Source organism: Chiroxiphia lanceolata, chromosome 7 (genome assembly GCF_009829145.1).
Source record: "Chiroxiphia lanceolata isolate bChiLan1 chromosome 7, bChiLan1.pri, whole genome shotgun sequence".
Taxonomy (NCBI): domain Eukaryota; kingdom Metazoa; phylum Chordata; class Aves; order Passeriformes; family Pipridae; genus Chiroxiphia; species Chiroxiphia lanceolata.
Window position 1 is genome coordinate 38,451,697 of NC_045643.1, and position 19,314 is coordinate 38,471,010.

Consider the following 19,314-nt stretch of genomic DNA (forward strand, 5'->3'; position numbering starts at 1 on the left):
AAATACTCCTGTACAGGGAAAAACCCTAAACATGTAGGGAATCATGGAATGCTTTGGGTTGGAAAAGCCCTCTAAGATCAAGTCCAACCATCCCCCAGCACTGCCCAGGTCACCCCTGATCCATGTCCCCAGGTGCCACATCCACAGGGCTCTGAAATCCCTCCAGAGATGGGGATTCCACCCCTGCCCTGGGCAGCCCCTGCCAGTGCCTGACCACCCTTTCCATAAGGAAATTCCTCCTGATGTCCCACCTGAGCCTCCCCTGGCACAGCCTGAGGCCGTTCCCTCTCCTCCTGTCCCTTGTTCCCTGGGAGCAGAGCCCGACCCCCCCCCGGCTCCCCCCTCCTGTCAGGGGGTTGCAGAGCCAGAAGGTCCCCCCTGAGCCTCCTTTTCTCCAGGCTGAGCCCCCCCAGCTCCCTCAGCCCCTCCTGCTGCTCCAGCCCCTTCCCCAGAACACAGACAAAACAAAGGGCTCATGAAATTTTAACCTCCAGGACCACATGAAAACACACAAAAAAAGGCATTTCTTGCTCAGCTATATTTATTTGGAGGATGTTCTGCTTTTTATCAACAGCTCAGATGAAAACCCGTACGCTGAGATCTGACTCTGAACACACACAGACCAGAAAATCCAATTAAACAGAATTCTGAAAGCATCAGGAGTGTCAAACTGCCAATGTAAAAGCAGCTTACCTGGTCCACGTCCTCCTGTCCTTCCAAGGCGGGTTTTTGGGCCATCACAACATCTCTGGGAAGTTGCTGGTTCCTGCCGGTCACTCTTTGGGAAGAGGCAGCATCTCCCAGTGCTTCCAGTTTTCCAGGACACCATCAAGGCCTTGACGTGGCACTCAGTGCTCTGGGCACGGGGGCGACTCAGAGGCTTTTCCAACCTTAATCATTCTGTGATAAACTCAGTTATCTTTTAATGGTCCAATCCTTGACACCTCCCATCGTTCTGTCACTTGTCCTTCTCTCTCGGAACCGATTCTACTGTGAGATGACACCGAGGCCCAGCTCCAAACCCAGAACATTCCCAAGGATCCTCCACCGGAGCAGTTGGCTGCAAGGATTCCACTCCCTGCTGGAGCAGCGAGGAATCATCTGGATTTCTGTGCTCCTGAGCAGCAGCTATTTAAGAGCAGATCGTTATAAAAATAAACATCATTTACTTCTCGGAGCAGATGCGGCTCCTTCTTCGGGGTGTCGTGAAAATCGCACTAAAAGTGCAACCCTGCCAAAAGCTACTGGCAAACAACAGAAATACCACAGGATTTCGGGCTCCTCGGGGCTCTTCCCAGCATTTTTCCCACCTCAGTGCAGGACACAAAGAGACCGGAGAGACTTTCCAACGGTTTGTACTTTTGGCTCATTTATTGTAGAAAAGTTAATTGTAATGCAGTTCGTCTTTGTACATCTAAATTCCAGAAAACGAATCCATAGAAATGAGGATACTATGGGCATGCAAGTCTGCATGATCCTGGTCACAAAAATAACACCACTTTAGTTTTATTTTATTTATTTTTATATATAATTTTTTTTTTTTTTGGAGTTTTTCTTTGAAAGCCACTAAAAGCAGAGGGGAGAGCAGAGCATGCACCACTGTACACATTGCATAGTATATTGGACCCACATGCCTTGTCGGGTGCTACACACACAGGATCTATGGGGGAAACAAAGGGCAAACCAGCAGAAAACACCAACTTGGGGAAGTCTTTTCCCAGTAAAGGCAGTAGTGTCTTCACCAGACTCTGGACTGGCTCCCAGTGAGGCTGGAGGCAGCGCTGCCCAGCTCCCACTGGGACCCAGTGTGGCTGAGAAACGGAGATTTTTCCGGGGTCTGAGAAGCCCAAGGTGCAGAGTTTGCAGTTGGAATGACTGTTCCCATCCTTCTCCCCCCCTCTGCTCACCCAAAATTTGCATTTGGTGTGATTTAGGGCCGGGCTGACTCTCCCTTCTCTGCACGAGGAGAGACTCAGGTGTGTCCCAGCCCTTGGCCCCACACCCCTCACTTCCCTTTAGGTTTGAAATTCTCAGGAGTATCAGTGGAATGTTTGGGTGCTGGGACTCTTCTCTCCCCCACCTCAAAGCCCTGTAGCCCCAACAATATATTTACTGGGAGTCTCTCATTCCTGACCACGGGTGCATCGTGGGATATTCCTCAGTCACACCCAAAATCTACACACTGGCCAAAACTGAAGGAATTAATGTGATTCCAGCAGAAATGGATGCACTGGGCTTTCGGATTTTGAAAGCTTCTGTCACTAACTCATTGACGTGGAAGGAATACAAGCTATTGAAAAATCAATCCCGTGTGCAAAATGCCAAAACCAACTGCTGAAGGATCAGGCGGCGAGGAAAGGGATCAAAAATGCCATAAACCCACTGCTGCTGGGTCAGAAAATGTCCCCCTGGTTCCCAAAAAACACGATGCCGAAGGCAGGAGTGGGATTCTTGGAAATTTGTGCTATTACAAATGTGCTTCTTTTTCCTGGCTCTGGTTTTACACCGCTGGAAAAAACAGATTATTTTGTCCTGTCCGTGAGATTTCCTCACTCCGGGAATTAACACCAGAGGGGGGATAAGGGGGATAAATTTAAGTACATTTTGGTTTTCAGGGAATACTGGTAAGGCAGGTAATGGTCAGGACGTGACATTTCTGGTCAGACCTTGCTCCTGGAGAAGACAGGAGTAGGATCTGCTCCAGGTGGGAATCTGGGGGGAAAAGGCAGGTCTAGGAACCATCACTGACACCAAGCCAAGGCTACTCCCAGTTCCAAAGGAATACAGGAATGACACACTCAGTAACATTTTACAGAATCCCCACCTTCTCCCCAAATTCTCTGTATGGATTTAATGACAATACCCCAATTCTTGAGTGGATTCCACACGTAATGAAAGAAACCTCAAATTTCAATCCTCAGTAGCATTTTTTGCTCTTTCTCCGAGTTAATTCCTTACATGTATTTCTCAACATTATTAAAGTTTCCCTTTATTTTTAAAGACACACCTTTACTTTCCTATGGAAAATAAACTGGGCTAATTATTTTGCCTTAAAAACCCATCAGGAATGTGGAATCAAGGACAAGCTTCAGAAGGACTGAACTTGGGGAAGAAAAATACAGCAGAGGACACATTTAATCCATTATTGAAGAAAAGATGAGTATCAGAAGCCCTGACTTACCCAAATCAGTGGATATGGAGCAATGGGATTAGCAAAATTATTCTGAAATAGTGAAGTCAGGAAAGACAGGAGATCCTGGGATGCTTCAGGGAATTCTGCAGAGCTGAGACCAAACTGAATTCAGAGGATTTGGCATCGAACTGAACACAAAGTTGCAAATATCTTCAGCTGGGATAAATCCCAGGGGATAAATGTTTGGCACCAGTAAAAGAACCTGAACGTGTCAAATACAACTTGCCAAGGAGGAAGGATCTGGAGTTAAAAATTTAACAATTAACTGTCTTTAAAGTGGGCTTAAGAACTTTAAAATCCTTCGTTAATTGATTCACAAACACAGGAACGCACCGAATTTTGTCTGTGGAGATTGTTGTTCTCACCTTTATTGGCTAAATCATGAATCCCAATCCAGCAGTGCTGGAATTCTGACAGAAACACTGATCCCCAGCACAGCTTTTACTCATTACTGTGTGTCCTAAAAATAAATTCCTTTTTAAAACAGAGACTGTTTTGAATAAATGCAGGATCTACAGCACAGCTGGTTTATTTGTACTTACAGATATATCTATTTTCAAAAGATAAAAATCCCCAGCAAGGAAGGAAACCTGGATCACTCCTGACTGGTTCCCTGTATTAATTTGGAATGGGCAGTGGGAGAAATTAATTACACACCGGAGTCAATCCAACTTAAGCCCACGTAATGAAGGACCTCAGGACGATCCAAGACTTCCCTCACAAGCTTGTTTTTATCCAAACAAAGCAGTTTTGGCACTTGAGATGCTTCAGGGGGTGGGTTTGTGCAGGTGTGGATCCTTCCCTTGCCTGGCCTGACATGGAAGACTGAAAAACAAGGCTCCAAAAGGCTCTAGAAAAATCTATGTGGGTGCTTGGCAGCGACCTGCAAATATCTGCAAGCAGTTAATGAGCTGATCCCTAATGATCCCTAATGACCCCTAACGATCCCTAATGATCCCTAATGCTACTGCAGGAGGAGGAGAAGCAGCTGCTGGGAGGGTTCTACGGCTCCTCTGCCATCAGGACTCCGATGCACAAACAGGGAACTGGGCAAAGCTGAGAGAGAAATGTTCAGCCTAAGGCCTCCTTTCTCATGCAGGTGCTGGGCTGTACATGGAAAAAGGGCTGGACAATTCCTGGAGCAGGGAATGCTGGAGCAGGCAGCTGCAGCTGCTGCTCCCAGGCCAGATCCTGCCGTGTTTCCTCAGCTCCTTTGGCATTTTCAGACAGAGGAAACTGGGCAGCACCAGGGCTGGCAGGTCCATCCCAACTCTGTGACTCCAGTGGGTGCAGACATTCCCATTTTTATCCTGGGAACGGGTCCACTGGGATCACCCAGCGGGGCTGGAGCTGCCTGTTGGGCAGTGGAGTTATGAAAAATAATTAATCATCATCTGCCACCTTTCAATGCTGTTGGAAACGTGTCAGTGTGGGGCATCCCACAAGGGAGATTAATGACTGCTCTCGTTAACCTCAAGAAGATAATGAGACTCCAGGATGCTGGAAACACCAGTGGGCTTTGCCAGCTGGTCCAGAAAGAAGAAACCATAATATTCCAGAAATTCCTTTAGTGCTACATGCTGTCAAAGCCTGACTTCAGCAGGCTTTGGGAGGAAAACAAGCAAACAGAAAAGTTAACGATGCTCATTCTTGAAAAAAATGAGTGGTTTTGCCATGAACCTGCATAAAAAATGCAAGTTCGGCACAGTTGTGTCAATTTTAGGGAATGCACGAGGTGGGGAATTTCGGGAGGCTCTGGTTGTACAAAATGGTCAGGTGGGGTCGGTTTTCAATCCCATTGGATCTAAGGCTTCACTGCTCGTGTAAGACACAAGGTCCAATCCCAGAAATTCATCTGTTTAAAGGAACTCAACGCTCAGTAGGTGGAATAAATGACTGGTAGGAAGTAAGGCAGCGATATTTCCGAGGATTTCTCACGGAATCCAAAGCTTTGAATCAGCTCCAGGATCTCCCTGGGAGCAGATTTTCGCCTGGTATTCCCTTTTTATTGCAGTTCTGACCAGTATGTGGTGACTGTTTAAGCCCTCTCCCTTCCCCTGGATTGCATGAGGGGAATGGAACCTGATCTTCCGGAGGGTTCTTGTGCGATGCTGGAATTTCAGACATTCGGAGGTGGATTTGGGAAGATGGAACATGGGTGTACTGGAATGTAGGTACTCCACACACTGGGGAAGAAGAGGAGGGGATTGTTTCCCACTTAAAAGGCAGGAGCAAAATGGGAGAAAAAAAATCTGATGTCTCTACACTCCTGTCCCATTTGGGGACTCGGAGCTGCACTCAGGTGAACGAGAGGGGAAAAAAGGCTATTCCCAACTTCCAGCCACACAAACTATGGAGTTTGTTCCTTTTCCTGTTCCTATTTCCCTTCTCCTGTCTCAGTTCCTCCCTGCTGGTCCCGACAAAACCATCAGGACTGGCTGAAATAAAGAATTTGGCTGCAACATTCGTGCCAGGTCTAAAAATAACGTCAAACTGGAAAGTGTTTTGTCACTGCTGCAATAATTTGTGATATTTGGCACTCTCGAGAGTTTACATTTGGTTTGTGTGAAAAAGCCATTCTGGAAAGAAGTCAGCAGAATAGAAATCCTTTTATTCTAAACTGGAAGTGGAAATTCCAGCAGACAAATACTGGAAGCTGACTCTCTGGCTTCCAGCGATTTTTTTAATTGTCAAGATTTTTTCTTTGTACGTTTGTCGTTGTTTGGTTTTATTTTTTTTTCCCAACTGTTTGCAACATGCTCACGTCGACTTTCCAGTCAATTCACCCAAATTCCAACAGGAATTGGTTTATAAATTGGTTCCAACTGGAACTGGTCATTTGGAATTTCCAGCAGAGGAAATCATTTTATAAGTGCCTCGATAGGTACCCGAAATTACAAACGGATGTGTCTAATACCTAACGACGAGAAAAAAAATACGGCTATAAATGCATTAAATGTATTAGAACCAAAACCAACCCCCCAAAACAACCCCTATGAACGGGCAGAAACGGAAGGGCCGGGTGGGGTTCGGTCGCCCCTAATTAACATCGATGAGAGCAGAGTGCAGCCGGAGTGTCAGGCGTCACACCTGCCAAAGGAAGATGACTCGGTTCTCATTCCTAGCTACGGGATGTGGGAGGTTCTCACGGGATGAATCCTGGTCGTGGCTCAGAGCCGGTGCCGCGAGTCGTGGCTGTACCCGCCGGGGGACCCCCGGGTCCGGTGGGGTTTGTAGGAGTCCTGGTACGAGTCAGAGAATTCTTCCTCCACGAGGGGGTAGTGGTCTCGGCTGTGCTGGGAGCTGGAAGACAAGCGGTTCCTGCTCTTGCGAGCCCTGTCGCTGTGGTAGTTCTCGTCCGGGGGGCCGAGCCCGCGGCGCTCGGCGGGAGAGCTCTCCGGGGCCGGGGGGCCGTGCCGCCCGCGCTGGCTCTGCGGGGCCAAACGGGCCAAGTTAGTACCGCTCGGGGCTCACCCTGCACCGCCTCTCACACCGCACTCTGAGGCCTTCCCCGGCCGTGCGCCTCGGCTGAGCTCTGCCTAACAAAGCCTGGCTCCTACAGGGCGCGGGGGGAGCTGCCGGAGCTGGAAGCAGGACCGCGGGGGGGCCTGGCGGTGTCCGCCCTGTTAGATACCACACTGAGCATGGGGAGTGAGCTGATGGGGCAGCATTTATCACTCGGCTCTGATCAGGAACAGAACAGTCACCCTGCTATCTATGAGTGTTGATTTAGGTGGGTTTAGAAAACGTCTGAAGGTGCTTGTTGGGGTTTTTTTAAAAGGTGCTTCTCTGAGCCCTATTTAAACCCTTCATAGGACCAAACCAGTGATGGACTGCTAGGCAGGCAGCTAAGGGGAGGCTGAAATGATTAGAGGTTGACAAATCCTTTCAGCTGAAACACTGTATTTTAAATACATTGGCAGAAAACCCTTTTCTGGGATAATTCATAAATTAAAAAGTTTTAGCCCACGATATTTTCACGTTCCCATACAAAAATGCCCTACGTTTTTCACGTGAACAAAGTGAGTTCATATTTTTTGCCAATTAATTGGCACAACGAAGAAATAGCCTCAAGTAAGCATTTTGTGTGCTGTTATCACACACTGAACCTCTCAGGAGTGTCAGCACCCATCAGGACAAACTCAGTGCTGAAACTCCAGCCCCTGCTCTCTGGGCCATAAAACCTTCCTCCTGCTGCCTCACCCTCTGCCTGGCGACTGTTTTCCTGCAGAATTTACACCCCAAGGCTCCCAGGACATCCAGGGATGGAGCAGTGGGTGTGAGGTTACAGCCTGGACAGGCAGGGATGGAGCAGCTGGCACAGGTTGGGCAGAGAAGCTGTGGCTGCCCCTGGATCCCTGGAAGTGTCCAAGGCCAGGCTGGGCGGGGCTTGGAGCAACCTGGGCTGGTGGAAGGTGTCCCTGCCCATGGCAGGGGGTGGCACTGGATGGGCTTTAAGGTCTCTTCCCACCCAAACCATTCTGGAATTCCATGACTCTGTGATAAATTATCCTTCTATTCATCTGACCTACACAAATGCCATTTGGATCTATAATCACTTCATCAATTGTAGCTATAACTCTCTGTGCTCACCTTCCCTGTAGTAATTTACCTCTCTGGCTGCAACCTGCTCCTTTCCAGAACTTTCCAGCTCCCCTGCCTGCACTGTGTGTTCATCCCAATCCTGCTGTTCCCTTCCCGAGGTGTCAGTGTGGGACACACCTGGGGTGGTCACACCTGGGATTACATCCCAGGGGACTTTGGATCCATGGGCAGGGACACCTCCCACTAGCCCAGGTTGCTCCAAGCCCTGTCCAAGGCAGCTGGCCTTGGACACTCCCAGGGATCCAGGGGCAGCCACAGCTTCTCTGGGCAGTAAATATTTTTCCAGGCCATGCTGGCAATGACCAAATTCCCTCTTCCTGCTGAGGACTGGGAACACCCCCAGCTCAGCATGGACACTTCCCTTTAAGGGAGGTGATTCCCAAGGCCCAGGTGTGGCAGCCCCAGCCCTGTCACCTGTGCCCTCTGTGCCACCTCACTGCACCCTCATGACCTCCCTGAGTCATGGGTTTCAGTTCTCAGTAAACTGAAGTCCAAGGCACAGCCAGGTAGGAAAGGGAGACTCCCAAATCCTGGCTGGGTGAAGCAGGGACAGATTGTCCCAGCACATCTGGATCAGTGTCACTGTCACACGAGGCTCTGGGCTTTTGGATTTCAGTCCCTGAGATATCAGGGTCGTAAGTAATATAAAATCTTGCAGTATCATAAGCACCTCTGCCAGTTTAATTAGCATGAGTGCTCCCTAATTACCACACACATCACTACAGTGACAACTGATGCAAATCCTTCTGATGGTCTGTACTGGCATAAAACCTCCATGTGGCTCATGGGGATGGGGGATGTCCTTACTGTGAGACAACCAGGGCAAACCTCAGGGCCTGCACCCTCAGTGGCACCACAAGCCAAACCCTGCAGCCTCTGGGTGGGCATCACTGACTCCAGGAGAAATTTACCCCTCTGCAGAGCACCAGCACCAGTCATCCCACCGAAACCCTTCAGAATCCGGGTGGAGTGGGGATTAAGTGATGCATACCTTCAGCCAGCCCACTGCACAGGGGTGATTTTCATCTTCAGTGTGAGTTTTCCCTAAGTAAATGGAGCAACATTGCACAGTTATTGCTGGTGTCCATTGATCAGAGAGAAATAAATGCCTGAAAAAAATTCTGTGGATACACCCAGTGCTCAAAATGAAACTGAAGAGGTGAAAAAAAGTTCTGCAGATGGTATTTTATTGGCATGGAGGGATGGAGAACTGAAATTTTAAGGCAAGTGAGAATGGAAACAACAGTTTACATGTGCGTGTCACCAGTAACAGAGCAGTGCTTGTGCACTCAGCTAGGAGACAGAGACTTGCTGCTCCTAATGAAACCAAGCAGGGCATTAAGTGCTGGGAATTGTGCACCTGCAGGGCAGTGCAGCTCCCTCACAGCAACACTGAAACCACCACTGTTACCTGCTTCCAGACACTCTACAGGCAGAGCAGACGGTACATCTGTCAGGTGAATTATTCACTCGGGGTCATTGGTTCAGCTCTATTTCTGACAGACATTATTAACAAGTGACACTCCTGGAGGTTCCCCCCCCGCCCGGCACACAGAGCTCCCTGCAATCCTGATCCCCTCCAGCACTCACAACTCTTAAAACCAAAAAAAAAATTAAAAAAATCTGTTTGCAAACTTAATAAAGCACGTACTTCTCATTAAGGACTATTTACATGCCACGATTGAAGTGTCAAAGTTCAGCCGAGTTTGAGCTATCCCTGTGGAAAAAAAGGGTCACAATTTTTTTCAATGGGTAAAAAAAAAAAAAAAAAAAAAAAAAAAGAATGTCTTATAGTCATACTCAAAAGAACCCAAAAAAGGGGAAGGGGTTTTGCTGATACAAGTATGGAGGGTTTTTTGCGAGGAGGGGAGGAATAAAAGGGATGGTTACAGAGCTGGCTGGAGGGAATTGCTGGGCATTTTAATTCCCACTGAAGACAGAGCAGCGCTGCTGTTTCAGCACTGGGCTGAGTGAGTGGTTGCTCACTGGTTACACCCCTCAGCTTGCCTGTCCCTGCTGGCAGTGGCCAAACGGGGAGCAAACACGAGTCACGCTGTACAGACCAGTTCACACGCCCCCCCCAGGAGTGAACAAACCCACCTGGAGGGCAGGGCTGGGTGGGCAGGGCCGGGCTCTCCTACCTGCAGTCCCGAGATGGCGGCGGGATACGGGGAGAGGGCGGTGGATCCCAGGTTCCTGCCCAGCAGGGGGGTCAGGGGGGTGGTACTGGTGGTGTGGGTCGCTCGCCAATACGCCTCCAGGTACTCGGCCAGGTGCTCGCAGGCGTCCTCCAGCTGGTTCTCGTCCAGGATCACGTCAAACATGTCCTGGGCACGACACAGGGGCACACGGGGAAATGAGGAGCTGGCAAACACCTCTGGCCAGGCTAAACCCTTAGGGGTCAGTAAACAGGGATCACGGCGTGGGATCGCTGAAGGAGCCGACAAGGAAGATGGAGAGGGGGATTTTATGAGAGTGTGGAGCGATAGGACAAGGGGGAATGGAGTCACACTGAAACAAAGCAGGGCTAGATGGGAGATTGGGCAAGAATTCCTGGCTGGGAGGGTGGGGAGGCCCTGGCACAGGTTGCCCAGAGAAGCTGTGGCTGCCCCATCCCTGGGAGAGTCCAAGGCCAGGCTGGATGGGGCTTGGAGCAACCTGGGCTAGTGGAAGGTGTCGGGGCTGGAACTGGACGAGCTTTAAGGTTCCTCCCAACCCAAACCATTCCATGATTCTGGGATGATTCTGTGGGTGCAAAACAAAACAGGTTTAGAAGATGACCAAGCACCAAAGCTCTTGGGAGCCACCAAACCCATCCCCGAGGGTCACCACAAATCACGTGAGCCCTTCCAAGCTCAAAGGCACAAAACTCCTTAAGGAATTCATTTATTTCCAGTGATGATGCCCCCAAAACCATTCCCACAGCAGGCAGTGCTGATACCAGCAGCATTCCTGCTTCAGGGAACTCTTCAGCCACTATGTCCATGTTCTGCCTTTACCTCCCTTCGTTCCTGCCTGTCTGGACACTCCTGCCTGCTCTCCAACCTACAGCCATCACCAGCTGAGCCCCTCGAGGGAAACACAACCATATTTTCAGCAGTTCAATTTCATATCTCATCTCTAATCTTAACTTTGAAAAATGCTGTGAAAAGAGCACAGGAAATGGCAATAACAAGTGCAGGTGCTGCGGGTGCGAAGGGCAACTGATACCAACCACAGGCTGCTGCTCCTCCACGTGTTTGTACAGAGCTCCCCATGCACACAGAGTAAGATTTAAAATAATAAAGCCATTTTATTTATCTTTTAATTTATTCTCTCTTCTCTGCATGGGAGAGAAATGCTTCTCCTCTGCCAGCAAGGAGTTTCCTTCGAATCAGAATATTCCTAACACTGCGTCCCTTGGTCCAATTCAGAGTTTATTCCTGTTTGGTTTGCTCCTCTATTTATGTAGATAAATAAAATTTTCACTCTTTGCTATTCACCCCCATGCTGCTACACCTCACATTCCAGTCTATCACCCACATCATCACTTGTGGAAGAAGTTATTAATTAAAACATGGTTAAATTAGGCAGCAAAAGAATGTGGCTTGCTCACATATATCTTGCTTTGGAAAGATTGAAAGTAAACGATTACACTTGGAGTAAAATTGTGTTTTCCTAAATAAAGAACTGAGTTGGATTTAGGCAAGAAGAACTCTTAACAGCTGCTGCAGAACTGTCACCTTTTTAATATTTCACTGTAAAGTAACCCTGGGACTGGGGAGCCTCTCAGGCTGTCACTGGATATCCCCTGGCAGGATCCCGAGTCCAGGGCTGCACAGGGAAAATAATGACAGAGGAAACACTCAGCTCTTCTCTGGTGTTTAACAGTTCTGCTCACACTGGGTGTCTCTATTTCCAGGGATTTGGCAGGAAAGAATCTTTTAAGAAGATCCTTGTTTGTAAGGGTCATGGAGTAAAGCAATTCCTTCCCCAGCTCTCCTTACAGTGCACTTCATTCTCTGCAGTATTTTCTTACAATATGCACGAAACAGTGATGACAAGAGCATTCCCAGATCCTGGGATTCTCAAGTGATACACAGGAAAGAAAATTAGTGGCCACTGCCCTCTGCTCTTTCTTTTGGTTTGCTGCAGGACCACTGTGTACCTGAGAGGGGGAAGAATTTCGACTTGTAGATATATCTTAATTACATTTTAATGATACCAATGCCTTTCAGTTCTGCTGGAGTATAATTGCAGTTATTTTTTAGGCTGTGTCCAATAGCCCAGAGGGGTTTGTACCCTCTCTGAGCATGGCCAAAAGTTTAAAAAAACAACCCCAATGAACTGTTTATGACCACTGTATTTGAAGATGCACAGTTAGTGCAGTTCATGTTCCACTGAGCCACACAATGTTCCTGCAGTGGAGTTCCTGGAGTCCTGTAATATTCCTGGAGTCCTGCAGTGCTTAACATGGGCTCGAGCAGCATCAGAGAGAGATTAGCAAGGAATTAATAATGAAAGCAGTTCCTGAACTCAAATATGCCCAAAGAGACAGCTATTTTTAAAATGTCTAGACATGCAGCACTGGCTGATTCCTTAAGGCTGCTCTCAGCACAGGAGAAAAGTGAGGATTGGGTGGTTCCCTTCAAACAAACACTCCAAGTTCTCCTCTTGCAGGAACTGAAGCTGAGAGATCCATGAAGCAGGGGAGAGACAGCAGCGCCTTTGCTCTTAGCAGGATACTTTTACTTAATTAAATCATGGATCAACTTGAATTTAAACCTAACCAGGGCTGTCATGTCCCTTGGAGAGCTCTAAGTCAGCAATCACTTCCTTCCCATCACCCAGAGCAAAGTGCTGAGCTGGCTTCTGAGAAGGCTCCTGGGCACAGCACAGGGCAGAAGAGCCTCTGAGCAAGGAGGGTTTCATGCATGTCTGTGATATTTGGAAAGAGTTTTCTTATCCAGGTGGGGCCAGAATAGAGTTACAGGACTGGGGTTTAAGGCAGAGCTTAGCAGGTCCTGGGATGGACAATCCAAGTGCCACAAGGCACCAACAAGCTAAAACATTGATATTTTCACAGATTCATGGAATTACAGAATGGTTTGGGTGGGAAGGGACCTCAAAACCATCTCATCCCACCCCCTGCCATGAGCAGGGACACCTTCTACCAGCCCAGGTTGCTCCAAGCCCTGTCCAACCTGGCCTTGGACACTTCCAGAGATCCAGGGGCAGCCACAGCTTCTCTGGGCAATTTGCCTCATTTTAACTGTAAGCAAACTGAAGCTGAATAAGAAGAAATCACTGTCTAAAGAGCAAAAAAAAAAAAAAAAAAAAAAAAGGCTGTGGAACATGCCCAGGGTTGTCTTGCAGGTGCCAAAGGAAACTCCTTTCCCAGGGGAAGGATGGCAGTGGGCTGTGCTGGGTGTGAGCTCAGTGCAAACACCACGAGCTTGTTCACACTGTTCACACAGGGGCAGCCCCAGTTCCCTCACACCCCTGGGGGGGCAGGAAGGGATGTGTTTTACAGAATTATTTCGTTCTACACAACAGGGTACAAATGTGGTTTAGTCAGTGGGGCCTGAAGGGCTCACAGGAATTTGTCAGCATTTTAAGAGATCGCAGCTCAGTTAAGCCTGTGACCTTTCTCCTCTGCTTTTTAACACTTCAGTGTGAATCTGCACCAAAACGCTACCAAAACCTGCCAAAATTCAGAGTTTCCACAGGTCCTCATTAGTTATTATTCATTTTGTGTCTGAAACTGCTGAGCAAACACACCCTTGAGTGTCAGCCTGAAAAGGGTGTTTTCAGACAAACAGCCCCAGCAGTGGCTCTGGGACACTGGAGGGGCACGAGGCCTCCAGGAGATGTGGCTCAGCCTCAATTCCCAGCACCTGGAACAGTTAGAAAGCAACATCTATCCCTGTAATTTAGGGGGAGTGCCAAGAAATACCTGAACTTTCTTTTTATGGCCGGTGGGGACCAGAGGGGAGGTGGCTGTGAAGTCTGGGATGTAAAGAAGCATTCAAAGCCAAGTTAAGTTCCATGGAAGTCAATCCTTGAGGATCATTACTCCAGGACAAAGGCTGCTTGAACTTTGTTGCTTAAATCTGAATTGAGAATAAAAACCATCTGACATGGAGGCAACCTCTTCAGGGTCTGCAGAACACAAGGCAAAGTGTTCCAGAGGCATTATCTGACCATTAGGGCTGGGCATTCTCTCTGCTGAGCGTCCAGATTTGTTCCTAGATGGTTCCAAGATTTCTTCTGTCAGCACTTTGCAGTTTTAAGTGACATGGAAACCTTGCCAGTGCCTATTGGAATTTCTGGGAATTAAGCTGATTTCCAAGAGCAGTTCTTTGGCACAGGAGAGGTGGGAAATCAGCAGCCCCAGGCTGGGCTGTCTGACCCCTGCCCTGGTACCAACATTGGTCTCTGCATTCCCACCCCAATGTACCACACAGATCCCACACAGAGCCACCTCCAAGGCTGTTCCCACCGTCTCTGTCACAGAAACCAGGGCTGGTTTCCAAAGACAAAAGCAAGTCTGAGCTGCCCTGCCCAAACCCCTGCCCAGCCTGTCCCCACACACCTCCCTGGTGGGCGTTCCAGGCCCTCTGCTCCTGGAGCAGGCAGGTGATTCCAGGTGAGGAGGCAGGACCCTGGATCCAAAGGTGGGAGGGCAGTGACTGTGCTCCCATGAGGCAATGGCTTGGCTGGCAGGATTGGGATCAGGGATCACAGGCCTGCACACACCCCTCTGTGCAGTGAAAGGAGACTCCAAACCAGGAGGCTCAGACTTTGTCCCTTGGGACCTGGAGCTCCACCAATGGTGTAGTTTGCTAATGGAGTGACAGAGCTGTTGTCCCCTACACGTCACCCCTGCCCTGTCACCCTGCCAGAGCCCAAAGCAAAGCCAGCTCAGGAGATAACCAGGATGAAAGTCCCAGCAGGCACTTTGTGTCTGGCAGTCAGAGCGGATCAGGGGGCAGGGGCAGGGCCGCCTGAGCCACCACACAGGGAGTGATAAGGGATGGACTGGGCTCTGCAGAGGGGCCAACGCAGCAGGAATCAGCACAACCCCACGTGTCACAGGCTCCTCAGCCTTTCTGCTGTACTTACTGGGGGGCACTGTGCCAGTTTATCAGCTGCCACCAACTGCACGTTCAAGTGTTTGCTTTGTGACTTCCCCCGGGACTTGATCAGCCGCTGCAAAACCTGACGGGAGGAAAGGGGAAAAGGTGAGTTCAAGGGTCTTTCATCTCCCCAGAGCTCAGCCTGACATCCCACTGGAGGACTTCCAAGGTCAGAAGCTCTCCACAAAACACTGCCCTTGAGTACCAGCCCAAACCTTTCTGATAACCCCCCTGAGAGCTGGGCACGTTTCCCTCTGCACCACGTTTGATCCCTGGGAAAAGTTTAAAATGCAGTGAGATTTTGCTTGATTCTACTCAAAGTAACAATTTATTTTTGACGAGAGAACACCATGAAAATGATGTCCACGTACAGAATTCCTGGATTGCTGGATGGGCTGTGGCACCACAGCTGCAGATGCTGTGTCACTTTTTTCCCCCCTTCAGGTGCAGATTCCATCCCCTCCCACCCTGCCCTGCAGGTGGATTTGAAGGTGAGAGGCTTTACCTTTGGAGAGGACACTTTCACATGGACAATAATTGGGGCTAAAGATGTCTTGATAAGCTGGGCAGGGTGATTTATAGTGTCTGCATCCAGGACAACCAGCTGTAAGGACCTTGCCAGCTCAAAGATCCTTTCAATCTCACTCTGCACTTCAGCTGGGGAAGGAAAACAGAGCAGGTGAAACCATCCAACCCCACAGCACTGAGACAAAAATACCATCACCCACTTGCCTGCATAGAGTCTGTAGGGGAATTTATGTCATTTCCATAAAATAACCTGTTACTCAAGGCATTTTAAAAATAAATATTACCTCTGAGACAATTCTGCTGCCTGAAAGCACAGATGTGCCACGTTCCTTTATAATATCAGTGTCTTAAATGTTGGGCACAATTAAATATCTAGTAACATAAAATAGTACATTTTCCAAATCTGCTAAACAGCTTGGGAGTCACAAGATTTTTTGTTTTAATCAGCAAGTGTTTGGATATTCCTTAAAACTCTTTTTTGTTCTGATATTATAACTCTGACTTGACTTAAAGAAGGGTCTCTGTGAAAAGCAGAACCTCCTAGTTCTATAACCCCAAAAACCCACTTATGTCAAATAACTGACAGGGTGTTATTTAAAAACACACCATGTACATGCTGCACATAAATTTCCACCTCTGTGCAGGAAATAATCTTGGAATCATCCCATCACAGAATCACTGAGGTTGGAAAAGACCTCCAAGACCATGGAGTCCAAATCAAAATTCATCCAGCAGTCACGACAACAGGGAGAGGGGGAAGAGCCAGAATCTCATGGGCAAACAGCAAAATAAAGCTGTAGATGTTCACCATAAAAGCCAAAACTGGTCCCAGGGTCAGGAATGCCATGTTTTCCTTGGCTGGACAAGTGCAAGCTCTTTGGCCCCCTGTGATGTGGGATTAAAAGCACAGGGAGAAGGTGCTGGGAGGCCAACTTGGGGTTATCCAGTAAAATGCTGTGGACACACTGATGGCATCTTGGGAATGCTGGAGCTGTGCCAGGGCAGGGTCAGGATGGATCTCAGGAAAAGGTTCTTCCCCCAGAGGGTGGTTGGCACTGACCAGGCTCCCCAGGGCAGTGGTGCCAGAGCTCCAGGAGGGTTTGGACAACGCTCTCAGGGACGGGGGGGATTGCTGGGGTGTCTGTGCAGGGCCAGGGGTTGGACTGATGATCCTTTTGTGTCCCTCCCATCCTTCTATGACCTTGAAGGCTGAAATCCATGACCAGAATTCCCTGTGTGCCGGTGCCTTACCCAGGCTGGACCTGGTGTTGGAGCGCTCGATGATGGCCCTCTTGCTGGGGTTGTTGAGCACAGACCTCTTGGCCAGGGAGATGTCAGCTGTGACTCTGGTTATGGATATCCTGGGACAGGGAACACGGACACAGCACAAGCACAGGGCTCAGATTGGCAGGATTTGCAGGCACATCCCATTCCAAAGGGCACACCCACCCAGACACCCCTCAGACACGTCTTCCAGCTGAGTTCTGTCATCACTCCAGAACAACTGGAGGGAAGTGCTGGGTAACTGTGAGGGATCTTCCCTTCCCTGAGCTATTGGAGACTCTGGGATGTAGTTTCTGCCATTCTTAGTGCATTAATTAACTTCCCTCCTCCCAGCTCACTCCTCTCCTACATGAACTTACACAGTCCCATGAATATCACGAGTTACACGGGTCTGACTTGGATGGACAAGAGAAAAAGAAGTTAAACCACAGCTCCTTGCACTGCTTAAACTTAACTTCACTGCACCTCTTTCACTGAAGGGAGGTGATTAACTTCACTGCACCTCTTTCACTGAAGGGAGGTGATTTTTCAATTGATCTACTTGATTTACTTGACCTGATCCAGATTTACTTGAACTGACAAGACAAAATGCTATCAAACAGACACCACACAATCCCTTCACGCAAAATCCATTTAGGAGGCCCCTGGGATGAGCCAAAGAGCCATGAATAATGAAAAGGAGGCAAGCTGGGAATGACCAGCAGCTTTCCCACAAAACCTGAGGTTTATGCAGCTCCCAGTGAAATCATCAGATGGAGGGTTCAAAAGAAGTACAGGTATTTTTCTAAATAATTCACCAATAAATGTATTGCCAGAAAATAGAGCAGAGACCAAAAGTATAAATGAATTTAAAATAGAAATTAATGGATTGTGGGTCTTTGGTTCCCTGGGCAGAAGAGGAGGCTGCAGTTACAAAGGAAGGAGCTGGCAAAGCACAGGGAATTCAGAGGTGGGGAAGGAGCCAAGTCCCACTGCAGCCTTTTGAAAGGCTTTTCCTTGGACAGTCAGTTCCCTTCTTGGGAACGTGGACCTGTCACAAAACTGCAGAAGAGATGGAAAGAAAGAAATAGAAAAGGGAGGGGGGAGGAGAAAGACCACAAAGCCATAAAAGTTGGCAGGAGGACCAAGCAGCAGCTTTTCTGAAGTTACTCAGAGCAAAAATCAATGGTATCAGTTTGCTGGTGCCACTTAACCTTCCAGTGCTGAAATCCCACACTCCACCTGATCCAGCTGCCAATGCTGCTAATGGAATTAGGATTCCCAGAAAATCACCTGAACTGGGCACCTCCAAACAGGGCAGGAGAGGAGATTGTTTTGCACAGAAGTTGATCACTAAACATTTTGTCTGAGCTGTTTATGTATCAGTTCAGCTCCCAAAAATCCATAAATGCTGCTCCAGCTCTTCTCCACGTGATTTTCCCCGTCCCAGTGCCCATGGTTTAGGTATTTCTATCCTTAGTGTTATATACTGGCTAGAACAGTGTAAGCTCCTTTTCCCAGTTAGAATATTCTGAATAAACTGGGAAGAAGGAAGGGCAGAACATCCCAAAGATGCAGCAGTCACTTACCCAGGGAAGAGGCAGAGATGCCATGGACAAGCCTGTGCTCCCAGCAAAGAAATCCAAATTATCCTCCTCACAGCTCCCCAGGAAATATTCCCTGTGGTCCAGCTGAGAATGAACCCTCCTTATATTTTTTTTTAAGCCCTGACAAACTTATTTTTCTGTATTTTATTTCTCAGCATTTCTTTCTTCAAACCACCTTTTCTGGTTATTTTTGACTGCTCAGAGCAGCCAAAATAAAGGCTTAAATAAAGAATATCTAAGAGCTGATTCTTCTCAGGTGTTGGGAAACTACTGCAAAGGAGTTATTGTGTTAAACTGAGCAATCCTGCCCCAGACCCAGCAGAAATGGAGACAGTAAGATGTTAGTTGTGTTCCACTCCTCGGTGGTGAAGAAAGGGCAGTGAATAAGATTGGAACATGCATCCAAAATTCAAAACACCCCACTGGAATGTTAGTAACACGTGGGCAAAGCAGCACGAGCAGGGCAGTGCTTCTCACCTGCCATCAAACCTGTGCTTCAGGAAGTCAAAGAGAGCTTTCTGCATCATGTCTGTCACCTTGGCAGAGGGCAGGAAGGGGGGACAGGGAGGGTGGACAGCGAGGAAAAGCAGGGAAAAGGAAGGAAAAGGAAGGAAAGAGGTGAGTAGAAGGTAAGGATATGGCCAACAATCAACCCCTCTGATGGGCAGCAATCATTCCTGGCTGCTCCTGCCCTGCCCTGCCCCTTCCTCACCCCCTCCCACAGCAGCCCATTCCCAGAGTCTCATTCCCAAACACGGCCCAACCAGGTGGGATAACTCAGGTTGAACGGATCATTTGGGTTTTTTTCCTGCAGTGACATTCTCAGGGTTGGCTTCAAACTGCAGGTGCAAGATTTCTGGTGGTGGGTGACTGTTCTCCCAGAGAACACTCCTCTCAGAGAGACAGGAATGGGATGTTCCCACTGCTGGCCATGAACTGGCACCTCTGGAATCTCCATTATTGATCAGGCTCCTTGTCCTTCCCAGGGCTGACAACTGCT

General features: G+C 48.6%; 1 protein-coding gene across 6 annotated transcripts in view; it reads right to left on the reverse strand.

The window, feature by feature from the left end:
• Positions 1 to 1,347: 1,347 nt before the first annotated feature.
• Positions 1,348 to 19,314, reverse strand: part of CACNB4 (calcium voltage-gated channel auxiliary subunit beta 4) — a 75,656-nt gene continuing 57,689 nt past the window's right edge. For 2 of the 6 annotated variants that reach the window (XM_032693055.1, XM_032693056.1), the window contains 6 exons: positions 18,792 to 18,850; positions 16,696 to 16,805; positions 15,422 to 15,573; positions 14,903 to 14,998; positions 9,940 to 10,125; positions 1,348 to 6,624 (listed from right to left, as the gene is read on the reverse strand). In XM_032693055.1, the coding sequence (XP_032548946.1) occupies positions 6,364 to 6,624; positions 9,940 to 10,125; positions 14,903 to 14,998; positions 15,422 to 15,573; positions 16,696 to 16,805; positions 18,792 to 18,850 (864 nt within the window). In that variant the 3' untranslated portion in view covers positions 1,348 to 6,363. Of the gene's footprint in view, positions 6,625 to 8,789; positions 8,843 to 8,968; positions 9,516 to 9,939; positions 10,126 to 14,902; positions 14,999 to 15,421; positions 15,574 to 16,695; positions 16,806 to 18,791; positions 18,851 to 19,314 lie in introns of those variants that run through there. The other 4 variants (XM_032693057.1, XR_004357985.1, XR_004357984.1 and 1 more) reach the window with 4 other exon arrangements.